Source organism: Phyllostomus hastatus, unplaced genomic scaffold, assembly GCF_019186645.2.
Source record: "Phyllostomus hastatus isolate PE091 unplaced genomic scaffold, TTU_PhHast_1.1 phas_contig_34, whole genome shotgun sequence".
Lineage (NCBI taxonomy): Eukaryota > Metazoa > Chordata > Mammalia > Chiroptera > Phyllostomidae > Phyllostomus > Phyllostomus hastatus.
Window position 1 is genome coordinate 12,933,435 of NW_025333857.1, and position 14,727 is coordinate 12,948,161.

Genomic DNA, 14,727 nt, shown 5'->3' on the forward strand with positions numbered 1-14,727 from the left:
CCAATAAGTGCATTCCCTGGTTTTTAAAAATGATGTAACAGAGACACCTATCAGTGTTTTTCAGTAGAATCAACATAGAATTATTGATCAATCAGTCAATTAATCTATGTTTGTTTCTTCTTATGAAGCATCTGGAAAATCTGTGCCTAGTGGTGTTACAAATTTCATGGCCTTGATAAAACTGAGCATGTATGAGACTGTGATCAAGTAAGGCAAAGACCTGGTATCTATCTGATACCAACTCCAGTAGGAAATTTTGCCCTCAGATACCTTTTACTTACTCTTTTACTTTTGTGAGTGGCTGTATTGCCAAGCTGAGAGATAAGGAGTGTGAAAAGGTGCCCAGACTTCTACATCAAATCTATGTCATCATCGGATGCAGCCTGAACCTTCTCGCCTTTGGCCTCTTGGAAAAGAGGAAATCAGCTTCTGGAGAGCAGAGTAGGCATGCACCTTCATTTTCTTACTTAAAAATTGAAAAGTGTTTGGAGAGCAGTCATGTTTGAAAAGCACTTTGAAACTTTTAAATCCCCAATGTGACAGTCCCAAAGCCTCATTTTACCCTTGGTAAGAGGACTGTGCTTAGTTCAGAACCTATGAAAGCCACAACCAATGAGATGCTGCTTTCTTGAAACCAGTCAGCCTCAAAAGTGAAACAACTCATGGTTTTAAAACTTACGAGGGCTCCTCTGACACAGAAGCTCCTTCTTCCAGCTCTTGAGCTTGTTTGTATCGTGGCCCCCTGGCCTCTACTGGAATTTTCTCTGAGAATTAAATGCATGCACATAAGAGAGAAGAAGTTAGAACCAATTTGGGACTGCATGGAAATTCTCCCCCCACACCCTCACCAGTTCTTGATTCTGTGCTACCTGTAAGCTATGTTGATAACTGCAAATAATAAGTTTTTAGGTAAATTTCTGCCTCTGATGGTAACTATATCAAGAAAATGAAGAATGAGATTTTAACATGTTTAATAATACTGGTTACCCCTTTATTATGCTGAAGAGCAAGAAAAGGTCTTTTTATTACGAAAGCCATAACTCTGGGAGCACTAGCTCACTATGTCATCAAAGTACCTTTTCACTATTTCCTGTTAAAAAGATAGAGAAATGTTCACCTTTTAAAACAACCACAAAATACAATAAATTATACTATGATACTCTCATAAATTCCAACTTATCTTCCTTTGACTTTTGGCTGACTGTGATCTATGCCATATTGCCAAAAACAAAGCAACCTGCCACTCTGATATTTACAAAACATTGCTTTAGATATCTGGTTCACTCACTATACCACCCCAAGTCTCACTGACAATTGGAATATGAGCAACTAAAGGTCCATAACCCATAATTTGACTTGTTTCACCTATTTATGTAGCTTTGGCCAAACGATTCAGAACAAGCTTCCTAACTACTTCCTGGGAAAAAAATTCTGGGGGAGAAAAAGAAAGAGGTAGATTACAACTGCTCCTACAGAACTAACTGCCAAGATTTCCATTCTGACATATTTTATTAGGGTCATTTGCAGGCATATTTGCTTTATAGTATAAGCTAGTGAAGCTCTATCACCATTTTATAACATATAATTGCAGAGATGAAAGAGATATATCTATGTATGCGTACACCATAGGATTATATGGCATTTTCATGATGTTTAAGTAGAGCCAGACTCACTACTTGGTTGTGAAAATCCAGATTTTACTTTTGATAGTTAACCACAAACTGCTTTTTTTTCTCCTGAAGTGGTTTGATAAAGACAGAACTAATGAATACTTGACCATTTTAAGTTAGGGGCATCACTTATGTCTTCTATGTGCAGCAATTGTTTATAGTCAGCAAACACAGCGAGTGTGAAATATAAAACTGCCAAAGTCAAAAAGATTCACTAACATTTAGACACGGCAATATGGCACCCACAGATGCCCTCTTAGAACTAGTCTACCTCTCCCAATTCCTCGACTCAATGGCACCACTGCTGACAGCACAAGCCATCTCTGTCTTTCAGTAGCAAAGTGCTTAGCTTGGCACTGAGAGTAGGCCTATAATACTTGACTGTCTGAATGGAATCCTGTCAGATATACCAGTGGCCACTTCCTCCCATATTTGAGGATGCTAATGATAGTCCAGATGAATTTTGTGGAAAACTTATTATATGCTAGGCAGTATATTTGCATTATATCTCATTTAATCTCTACATGATCTCTGAGGGAGTTACTGTTATTATTCTCATTTTACAGAGGACGAAAGTGAGGACTAGAGAGATATATAACACATTAAAATTAACCAGGATTTCTGGTATGCCCTTTTTTTTTACATCATTAATTTAGATTTCAAAATGCCATTCACTTTCACCAAGGGCACACTACAGTATAATAAAGAGCTATATTGTGGCTGATTTTGGGAGAAATTTAATTGCTTAAGAAAATAAGTTAAGAAGCCAATAGGAATCATAGTGAATATTAAAACTAGGAGGAGGCTTGTAATAAAAGTACTTCTGAATGGTTTGTAACTTTGGGACTTTCTATTTCATTGACATAGACTCTAACAATATTAGCAGAGAAATGGGGTTAGTATTTATGCTAATCTGAGACACCCAGCATAATTAAAATAAATCTTGCTCACTAATTAGAACTTTTCTAAAGTCTATTTAAAAAAATTATTTGCGCCCCGGCTGGTGTAGCTCAGTGGATTGAGCTCGGGCTGTGAACCAAAGTGTCGCAGGTTCGATTCCCAGTCAGGGTACATGCCTGGGTTGCAGGCCATGACCCCCAGCAACTGCACATTGATGTTTCTCTCTCTCTCTTTCTCTCTCTCCTTCCCTTCCCCCTCTAAAAATAAATAAATAAAATCTTAAAAAAATATTTGCAGTATCTATTAAATTCTAATTTACTTCAATGCTTCATTTCAAATTGTGCTTCTGGAATCCAGTCTCATAATATTGTTCTAATTTTCAGTAAAAGCAGCAACAGCTTTCTGGTTCAACAGTTTGAGGTAGGAGGCTTCCCAATGTATTTCATATTTAGCGGAGCAGACACTTTTGGAGTTACTGCATTGTTTTTAGTAGCAAGAAATGTGGATAGTAAATCACACATATATTCAATACTTCTACAGTATCTCTGTAATATCTCCTTTCATGCAGATATATCTGATGTTTTTCAGCAACAGTCTTCAAACAACTTTATAAATCAGGAGAGCATCATATACATATGTAGCGCTTTATAACAATTTGCAAGCAAACCTGTTTGAAAGATTTAAAGCAAAGTTAAGTCCATTTTATAGAGTCTAAGCTACAAAGAAAAATTACTATGAACATGTGGGATACTTAAAATTTTTCTAAGGAGTTAAAACAGCACCCGAGTACACATAATAAAAAGCCTGATAATAGAGCACCTTCCGAGTTACCTTTAGGCTTATAGCAGGGGGTGGGTACGATGCATTCCTCTTTTATGTGGGGCTTGGTTTTGGGGCTGCAGCCTCCCGTGTGCATTCCTCGATGGTTGATGCAGAGAACCACACGATACCTGAGGCCCTGGCCACATGTCACTGTGCACTGGAAGGGGAACGCAAGAGAAAGGAAGCTCACAGGCAAAGCTTTGTTTGCTCTTCTTCATTTCCTGCCTGAGACTTTTCTTCAAGGGGGTCTTTTACATAAAAGGACTCCTGATGGATTTATACCACATCTTACCTGTCATGGGATCTTTATTCTACTTGTCTATTTAGGGTGCAGCTGGCTGAAAATTAAATCACTTCTGATTTCTCAGTTTTGGATTACACAAATCAGTGTTTCTTTAGCACCCATTATGTGCAAAGTTCCAAACCAAGCAGCAAAAAGAGGAAATGAAATGAAATGAAACTGGAGAGTGTACTCAATTTTGACGACCAACACTACATTTTAATATTAAGTCACATTGCTAGTGATTGCTGCTGCCAGATAGCCATACAGCTAAAGTGAAAATTCTCTTGCCATCTCTGTGGCTGAGGACACAATATTTTATCTTCTCACCTGCCTATCTCCTTTGCTATTTCAAAACTTTTTGCACTGGCAGGCAGGAAATCTGAAATCAAAATCATTTTTTGTTTAAGCTGCTATAGCAGCTCCCCTAACATCTAGAATGTATTAGTTTTAGTTATTTTACTCATCCCTTTTTAATTACTTTGTGGTTTCACTGCATCTTGCTTTTTCTGTGAACAATACACATAGGTTTAATTTTAATCCACTCAGACCCATTTTGGATATAGAGAAAGAATCAGGAATAAAAAACGAAACCAAACTTTTGGTTTAGTGAGCTCTATCACCAGAGCACCTTTCACAGATTCAGGATTAGTCATTTGGTCTCAACTACTCCTGACAGACATGGGCCTCCCCTTGTGCTTGAGGGGATGTGGGGGTGCTAAAGGCTTCTTGAAGAAGCCTGGAGCAAGATGTGGATGTAGGTTTACTCAGACGTTTGGCCATGCTGGCTGTGGGACACATCTACTCCAGGAGCTAAACTGGTAGACATCTAGGCACCTCAAGAGGAGAAGCAGGGAGCGGCACAGGATAGCTGGTGGGGGTGTGATGATGAGAGGAAAGAGTGGACTTATTGTCCTCAGGAACAAGGGAAGACAGCACAGTTACCGGAGACCACTCCTGCGCCAGCCATTTAGGGCAGTCAAAAATGTTGCAGGGCTGCATGATGGGCATCTTTGGTGTATACATGCATTTCCACTCTTCCACGGAGGTGACATGCCCCTGGATGTCCTCCTCCACACAGGAAACTGACCGGCTCTGGATGCCCCCCCCACACGAGGAGGAGCACGCAGTCCATGGGGTGGCATCCCACCTACAGAAGCAAGGGGAGTTAGGGCAGACATGCATGTTGCCAAACGTCCTTAGCGACCTTTCCAAACCAACCCCTTCCCAGTGCCTACTGGGGCCACCAGGTTCTGAGAGGCTGGTGTTCAGAGAGCTAAACATCATCTATTGCCTGAAACCTGACGAGTAAGAGAGAAGGAGTCAGCATTGGCAAAAGTGCTCTGGAAACCTTGAAGCTCTGCACAAATATAAGAAATTACTGTTTTGAGAGCTGTCCACAAAGATCTCTGTTGCTGTCTCTAACTTACTCAAAAGAAGGCTGTTTAGTCCCTTCTCCTCTAGTTTTAATATACATGCTTTGTGTGTGTATATATTATGTTTTATAAATATATATTCTGTATATATAATATTATACATATACTTTTTATGAAACCATTAAATATTATGTCAAGACTAAAATTGGTTAGTCAGTTAACACTAATAGTTTGCACCTGGGCTGATACTTTGTATTCTCAATGCAATACTTTATTACTTAGTTTCTGGATACTTTTGCTTCTACAGTCATCAGCTTTGGGACTACGTGGATTCAGCACAATTCTGCAGCTCAAACCATGCCATTGTTCCACTAAGGAACAAACATGTTAATACAGACATTACCCACTTGTTCCCTAATGTTGAGGGAGATTGTCGGTTAATATTCCCTCAGTAAAGAACTCCTGGAATTGTGAAGAAGTTTGATTTTGGTTGGAAGGCTAATGGCATTGGAATCCAGAAATACAGCTAAGGGAGAAAATAACAATATTATTAATAACATTTAAGGGAATCCCATTGATTTTTTCAGATCTCTACATAGCTCTGAAGCATTTGGGAGTAGATGCACAGAGGTATCTTTGCCCAACTCTTTTCTCTCCTCCCACAGATTTAGTGAATGTAGAGTTTTATAAAATAGAAACATTGGAAATGAGCTTGTCCTTCTTGCATATATTCTGTTTGTAGATGAGGATTGCTGAGGAAGTTTAAGATTTCTCTTAGAATTAGGAGGAATCATTTTAATGACAGAAAAAGTATCACCAAGTCGATGCACTTGAGGAGTTAAATTTAAAAATATTGCACAAGTGTACCATGGAGACAGTAATTCTTTCGTAAGTAGGGTTTTGTGTACATTGGGATCCCAACTTGTCTTGTGCACGAGACTGTATAATGTGTGCTTCACAGTTTGAGAATTTTCCTCCACACTTTCTTTGTATTGCTTCAGTCTAGGCAACAACTGTTATCTCCACTGCCAACAACCTAAACTTGTTGCCAAACACAATGTTTTCCTATGCATATTTCCCCAGGAGACACAAAAGAAAACATTATTATGGGGAGACTGAGGCCCTCTGTTTAGCCCTTAGGAAACTTTCTGACCCCTTTCAAGAGAACGAAGCAGCTCTGTAGAGTGTTTCTCTTCCAGAAAGGTAAAATTGATTCTCATTTGTCTTCACAAACCTCTGGAGAGCTTCCCTCTGGAGGTGGAAAACAGGTCTAATTCAGACCGAAACTGGGCTGAATATGTAAATACATACTTGCCTTGGATTTGACCTGACAGTGAAGTGGGAATATGTTTCTGAATGTACTTTAATCTCTTAGAACATTAAGATGCCATAAAAAGAGCACATTTTTTAATTGGTACTTTAACATCCCTAAAGTTGACCCTTCCAAAGACAGAGTGATTAATTTTTGTCTAACTCTTGGGCCTGACACATGGTGTAATTTCATAAACAGTAATAAGTATGCTTTTTCATGTCAGCAATCACAGAAAGACAAATGATGCTAATATTATTTGAAGAATTTATAGTATGGTAGCAGCACACAACTGATTCTGTATGTGAAAAATTGTCACATGAATCCTTGCATAATAATAGGGTTCTGAGGACGTTCAAAGCAAAACATGCCTGGGAGCTTTACGGAAAGTATAACGAAAGATGAGAGAGGGCATCAGTTAGGATATCCTTATACAGGGATCAGGTAAGTGCTTGGATTTTTTTAAAAAAACATATCTAAGAACCTTTTCCTAGAAAAATAAGAAATGAGTTCATATATCATATATTTTAACTCCTTTGGCTTTTAATTTTTAAACATACAGTGAATTTAGTTTAAGAAATTCTTGCCCTGGCCAGGTGGCTCTGTTTGTTGGAGCATCATTCCATATACCAAAAGGTTGTGGGTTTGATTTCTGGCTTGGGCACATATACAGGTTGTGGGTTCAGTCCCCAGTCAGGGTACATAAGGGAGGCAATGATTGATGTTTCTTTCTCACATTGATGTTTCTCTCTCTCTTGCCCTTTCTCTCTCTATAAAAAAATCAATAAATATATCCTTAGGTGAGGATAAAAATGCTAAAAATTATTAAAAAAGAAATTCTCAAAATTAAGAATGATGTGGAAAAGCTGCATGTATTAATTATGAATTAAAGATAACTTATCAGATTACATTCTTATATTATGTTCAGATAAATGTTACAGTTAAAACGGAAAGAAAAAAACAATTTAAAAATCCATTAATTGTGTTTTGTATCCATACTCTGGTCTTAAGCTTGTTTAAATAATTTCAATAACTAAGGCTTTCTGCTTTGATCAGCAGTAGCTGCCATTTGAGAACCATTTTTGAGCCTCAATTCTTCTTATAAAATAAAAACACATTTGCCCTGGCTGGTGTGCCTCAGTGGATTGAGTGCCAGCTTGTGAACCCAAAAGTCACTGGTTTGATTCCCAGTCAGGTCTGGGTTGCAGGCCAGGTCCCCAGTAAGGGACACGCAAGAGGCAACCACACATGGATGCTTCTCTCTCTTTCTTTCTCCCTCCCTTCCCCTCTCCCTAAAAATAAATAAATAAAATCTTTTAAAAAAAGTGTTGAAGTCGCTTCCATTTACTGAGTCTTTATCTGTAAAGCAGAATAATCTTAGAATTAGTTCAGTAACAGAAGTGTAAGGAGTGAGAAATATATAGCTATTTGCTAGTTATCCTTTCTCACTGTAATGTGTAGCTAGGCCAGTGTGTGCACAGGACAGGTGCAAACGGACAAGAAGGAGGCCTGTTTCAATCTGTTGTTGGGAACACTGACTCCAGGCATTTGGGGGAAAGCCAAGTGCAGAGGAAATCAAGTTTAAGCTAAGACAGGCATTAGTTATATATACGACAAAAATATGAACAAAAGACATCATAGATATTCCAGAAGTTTAAAAGTGCCATTACAGGAAGAACATAACCTTGATGTTGCCCACCCTGACACCCAACTTTGCCTTTATCTTGATACTTATTTTGTAGATACAGAAATTGAAATCAAATGAAGTTCAGTTAAATTATCTTTTTATATTTTCGTTCCACTATTTTTTCAAGAAGAGTTTACTATGTAAATTTGGTTCTGGATCACACCAGCAAAATGATACATCAGTAGCATTCTACAGTCACTTACCATTATCAATATAGTTATAGGAAAGTGGGAGAGCGCTGACTACTGAGGTCAACCTTCAGTGGAAGAACTTAAAAACAAATAACAAACAAACAACTGTGTATAGTATAAAGGCCCCTCTCTACACCTACCATTAGAATGGTGAAGAGCGAGTTCCCTGTCAGTCACTAGAGGCATTTAAGCAGAGATGGAATGAAAACTTGCTCTAGTGTACTTGTATACACATTATAAAAATATCTATATGTGTGTACATACATGTGTGAACACATGCACATTAAATATACATATATGCACATTTGTATGAACACATATGTGTGCATATGTATGGGTGTGATTTGGGGGGAAGGAATGGGAGAATGAAGCATCACTGGGAAGCTGAACTACATGACCTCAATGCCTGTATTTGGATTCCAATTCATCAAGTATTGAGATTTTCAATTAAATTTTGCTTTACTTCATAGTTTAGAATAAAATTACTTTCTGAGCTTTGTTTAGTTTGAGGATGAGCAAGCTATTGTGGATTATTTTCAACTACTATGTTTGCGATCTGATTTAAACCCCAGGCTCTAAATAGCAGCTGACTCCCTGAAGTCCTAGTGAGTCCAGAGAATAGAGCAAAGGTGTCCCTGGGCACAGTGGTTGTTTCAGACCCAATTCTAATTTCTGCTTTCTGGGGAGCTGTTTCCAGTGTGGCTGACAACACTTTCAGTGGCTAGCATATTTTCCAGCTTCTCCAGACTTCTTATAAATATATTAATAAAGAGAACAAAGTTATCTTAAAAGAACTTTCATCATTTTTTCTAGTTTTAAAGAATACTGTACTTTAAAAAAAAGCAATGCAATATGGAATCTTAAAATGTTTTGGAAAAAGTTCCCCCAAATGTTTTGAACAATAAGGATATAAAAAATTGCCTTTTTGTACTTAAATTTCTTTGGAACAAAAGGAGAATATCTCAAGGCCCTATTCAGAGTAATAGCACATCTGGAATTCCACATTTATGGTATTGCGATAATACTTCAGGCAGTGTTTGTTTAACAGTTACCAATTGTGCTTTAATGACTAGGGTCCAATTGCAGAGGAAACATAGAAAAGGACAAAGAGAGTGGAAGAAAGACATAACATAAACCCATACACTGTATCTAATCAGAATGAATTGCTGCATCCACTCTAATGTAATATGATCCAATCTTAAAATGGTTTTTGAATGACAAGCTTCCAGTCTGAGCAGGCCAGTATTATTCAAAAGCAGAGCTTAGGGTAGACTGCAAAATACACTATCTACTGTCTTATTTTTACAGAAAAAATTTTACAGAAAAACACAAAATCTCTATGCACATACAAAAGAAGCAAAAGACTGATTGACTACTTCTAGCATCAGGATGATTGATTTACGTACCGAGGAAGGGGATGGTAGAGGTCATAAGGCATGATCTGCTTGTATCCGTCACTGTTAGGAACAATAATGCCAACCCTCTGAGTAGAAGGTACACACAATAAAATAAACACTAAATAATTACATTATACACATTTTTCAGACAAATGCAAAACAACATTAATAAATTATCTCCGAATACAACACAAAAACAGTTCAACATCTTTATGCTAGCATATGGTTTAGGATGGGGCAAGTTCTTTGAAAGGGCATCATTTACTGTAATTAGTTCTCTGATCCAAACAGGAAATACCATTGGAAAGGGTGATGGCAAGAAAACTTGGCACCTCATCATTAACTATGATAAAATAAGCTTGTAAATGTTCTTTAATCCCCCAAATTATACATCCTATGAGGTCATTATTATCATCATTATTAATGTTACTTCCAGATGCTCACCAAGCAATTATAGTTACTGTATCCCTTCTGATGAAAGAGAGAGCTATATATAAATGCATGTACCTGGGAATTGACAATGCTATATAATGTGCTACATAACCTAGCAAATAGGTTTCATCTCTTGGCAGATCTAAAGATTTTAATAATATCTGGAAAGCAGCCACTTGATTACTTTATAAAGGGAAGGGGAACTGGTGAATATAGTAGGCAACTATCCACAAAAGCAAGATCCCCACCAAAGTAAAGGTAGGACAGTTACAATGAGACAAGTATTAAAGCTCTTTTTTGTGGTCTATACAATGTGACATGGTGTTAACTGCTATTATAGGGGTGGTTGTGATTGTCGTGACTGTTGTTGGTATACCCAGTACCCTGGGAAACCTGTACTATTTAGAGATCAAAACTAAAGAAGCAATCAGAAATGACATGATAGGTTGCATGGATAATGGGTTCACAAGAAATGATTTCATAGGTTGTGTGGAAGGCAGCAGAGGCCTTCAGGACTCCAAGGAACTACAGTAGCCTACCTCACTGAATTCAACTAAAGTCTCCAGTTGGCAAGACTTTCTTATTCCTGAGTCTCCTGGCTTGTGGAAGACTCATGGGGCTTAGATGAAGAGGATAGTACAACAGACCCTCCATCAAGAATGGGTGACAGTTTGATACACAGTTGTTCCCCTTGGACAGACCATGGTATCAGGGGAGCAGCAGGTGCTTAGTGTGCAAATGGCAAATGACAGCAAGTCTCTCTTCTGAATCCTGAAGGAACTCATGTATTCTGTACATGTTCCTGGATGGATAAGTATATATCTAGGCATGTACATCTATATCTAATATAAATGTTTATATTTATATTAAATAAAGAAAACTTTTGTTTTGATCTCATCCTCTGATATAGAATGATGTAGTATTTTTAAATTTTATTTATTTTTAGAGAGAGGGGAAGGGAGGGAGAAAGAGAAGGAGAGAAACATCACTAGGAGATGAAAACATTGATCAGTTGCCACTCGCATGCTGCCCTGACTAGGCACCGAGCCCACAACCCAGGCATGTGTCCTGACTGGGAATCCAGCTGGCCTTGCAGGATGACGCCTAACCAACTGAGCCACACTGGTCAGGGCTGATATAGTATGTTTTTTTAAAATATATATAGCTAATAAACCTAAGCTTGTGGATAGAAAAAATGAACTGGCTATACTGTGGATCAGAAAAAAAAATAGCACTAAGTGGCAATCGTGAGGACATGGAGATCATAGGAGAAAAGGGAGAGATAAAGAGGGTAGTTCCTGCCCTGGCTGGTATGGCTCAGTTGGTTAAAGTGTCATCCCATAAACCAAAAGGTCAGGGGTTTGATTCCCAGTCAGGGCACATGTCTAGGTTGCTTGTTTGGTCCCCTGTCAGGGTGCACAGGAGAGGCAGCTGATTGATTTTTCTCTCATATTGATGTTTCTCTCTCTCTCACTCTCCCTCCCCTTCTTTCTGAAATCATTGAGCATGTCTTTGGGTGAGAATAAAAGAAAAGAAGGTAATTTCTAAAGAAATTACTGAAAGGCAAGGAGGTACTAGAGAGAAATTAAGTTGAAAAACAAAACTATGACTATAGATTTCTGTTCCCAGCAGGGACAACTACTTGGGTACTAATTTACTTATTTATCTCACATGACTACATTTTCTATGTATAAATAAAAAGTTTTTATACTCATTTGTATGACTCAATTTTTATGCTGTGTGTATGTGTATGACCCTTAAGTAACAGTGTTCATGAGACTAACTGTTGCCTTTTGAGGAAGCTAAAAATCTCACAGCTTTAAGACAAGAATGGAGTGAATACCGAAATTAAACATTTCTTCCCCTGTTTCCAAGTTAGAGAAATTTCCTGTTGTTTTCTACCTTCTAATAGACAAGAAATCAGATGTGAAATGCTAATCCTGTCTGCTATCAGAATCATGTGATGTCTTTATAAACAATTCTCACATCCAATAATTAAAGAAATTTTCTTTCTAAAAGAACTGTATTTTAATGAATTCCAACCTTTCAAAGTTCTTCTAATAACTTGGGGTATAGTCTGCTAGTAGTTAATTAGGAAATAAATTAAATTGACTTTGCAGTTATGTTTTAGCTAACCCTAGTATGCCTACATCAGCTTTGAAATGTAGAAATGCATATCGTTGCCTTCTCTTCTGAAAAAATTTATAGCTATAATTTGTCATTTTCAATATTAGCATGAATTGTTGCAGATCTTTGCCAACTGATTTATCAGCTGATGATATTTAAAATGGAAGCAGTCATACCGAAGGAGACAGGCTAGAAAAGAAAAGGGAATAAAAAGGGGAATGTATACAATTCAAGATGTTGGGCTTTGCTTTCAACTGATTTAGAAATTACATTTTTGTTTAAACAAGGAGCTTTAAACCTGGGTTCAGCAAAACTATAGCTATATTTGTCTTTCTATGGCATGGGTCATAGTGAAGACTCATAAAGTGACTCCATGGCACCTGTAAAAACAGAAAGATATCAAAACAATGGTGCTCTGTCCAGTCCTATTCATGCATATTCTTGTGCATGGGTTCTGCTCTCTCCTGGGGTTCATGCCGTGACCCTGGCCTTTCACCATACTGTCACAGAGGGCCAGGCAATGTTGCCCAAACTTAACCTTCTATTGCCTGCCTTTAAGACACTGGACTTTTATCTTAGGCAAAGTGTACCCAGTGAAGTGGGATAAAAAAGAATGTTATTCAGGGACTTTAAGAAGTTCTTCCCATGTTTAATCCTTGATTTGTATATGTATGCACATATGTGTATTCTTACATGTGCCTAACTGTGTGGGGAGTGGTGAATGAGGCAAAAATGATTTAAAAAGAAGTTACAAAGGGAAGACATAAGAAACAGTGGTTTGGAGCTAAAACTGCCCCTCCGTTGCCTTGACTGCTCTGACTACTCATACACTTTTTACACTGGGGAGCAAACCGACTCCTTTTCAGTTTCCGATGTCAGGGAAGAAGAGAAAACGATGAATGGCCATTCTTTGACTCATGCGGTGTCAGTGGGTGAAAGATACCATACTGGATCCACTCCCGGCGCACAGCTTGCTGAACTGCCCAGTGGCAGGAGAGCACTTCAGTTCTCAGGGGCTCATGTAATGAAATATTAGGTAGCACATAAACCTGAAGCCTTTTGAACCATTTTTAAAGACAAGGAAAATGTTCAAACGTAATGTCAACTTAAAAAAATTCAATATAAAATAGAATGCACATAGTCCATCGTGTGTTCATATACTCTCCGTACACTTTTCATCAAGTCTATATGTGTGTATGTGTGTGTATCACACACATGTATAGACAGATATGTTGGGAAAAGGCCAAAAACAGTGGTTACTTCCTGGTTTTTAAATTATTGGTGGTTTTCTCTTCTTTTAAAAAGTATTTCTGTTTTCTAACTTTTGGATAGTGCACAGTCACAGGAATTAGAATATTCAAATAAAATTGAAATTCAACTCATAGAGTATAAAATAGAGATGTTTGGAAATATTAAATATAAAAGAGTCTGTCACCTCAACTTCTATGTGTTGCTTAAAGATTATTGAGTCTTTGTCCTAAAATCATCTCAGAAGCTACTTTAGAACAATATCCCCAACTTTAAAAGTCAAGCCCTGTGTAGGCTGATACCACTCAGCTATGCAATTTACATACAGCGATAAATCTCTCTCTTCAAGAAAAATCCCACTATAACTAACTATAAGGATGCCTAATTTGTGGGGTTCTTTTTATGCTGGGAATGAACCATAGACACTCCCTTTCCTGGTTTCAGCTGTCCCTTTTAGTGATTTCTCAGGACCACTTGCCTTTTCTCCGGGGCTGCAGAGCCTCATTTCCAACTTCCTGGCAGCTGGATGTGCTCCAGGTCTGTCAAGCTCAGAGCCTCCAGACAGCCCACTGTCTCCCTCTGCAAAGTGCTCTTCTCCTGTGATCAGTTTTACTGTTCAGAGCACTGCCATCCTCCCATCCACAAGGTAGATACCATGGGACATCTTGGCTCTTTCTCTTCCCTGTGTTCTCTAGAGGCACTTGGTTCTTCCAGCTGCAGTGTCTGCCAAGTACTGCTCCTTGTGACCTGAGTTTGGTCCCTTGTGCAGCCACCTCCCAACAGGTCTCCCTGCCTGCAGGCCTGGCCTCCTCCAGTATAGGCTGCTCTTTGCTATGATAGCAACTGATGCCTTACTTCCCAACTCACAAGTCTTCAGTGGCTCTATAATACCCAATGAAACTTCTTAGTCAAGTGCTCCCTCCTCTAAGCCTGCCCTTATTTTCCTTCTCAACATCTACCCAGATACTCTCTCTTCCCCTTGCAAACATCCATAGCACTAACTCTTCTCATCATTTTTAACTGTATACTAACTTCTAAATATGAATAAGTTTTCTTTAAACACCAAGTGACAGAATCCATATTGGTTCTTTACCATATTTCTTGATGCATGGCTCTGCAAAGAGGCAATTAGTAAGTATTCATTTGTTAAAGTCATGCCATTGCTGTGCAGACTCAAAGCAAGCAATACAACTACCATCCAGATTTAAAGCAAACAAACAAAAACAAAGTTAAAGAAACTCCCAAACTACACCTCACTGTGCACATCTTTAGTGCCCCTGCTTGCCTT

The 14,727-nt window shown here is 38.3% G+C and overlaps 1 protein-coding gene across 2 annotated transcripts in view; it reads right to left on the reverse strand.

Annotated features, from left to right (window-relative positions):
- The window catches only part of ADAMTSL1 (ADAMTS like 1), a 924,426-nt gene that overhangs the window by 223,481 nt on the left and 686,218 nt on the right, over window positions 1-14,727 (reverse strand). For both annotated transcript variants that reach the window (XM_045840784.1, XM_045840785.1), the window contains 4 exons: window positions 9,642-9,692; window positions 4,618-4,822; window positions 3,402-3,549; window positions 680-764 (listed from right to left, as the gene is read on the reverse strand). In XM_045840784.1, coding sequence (XP_045696740.1) covers window positions 680-764; window positions 3,402-3,549; window positions 4,618-4,822; window positions 9,642-9,692 — 489 coding nt within the window. The remainder of the gene's footprint in view (window positions 1-679; window positions 765-3,401; window positions 3,550-4,617; window positions 4,823-9,641; window positions 9,693-14,727) is intronic.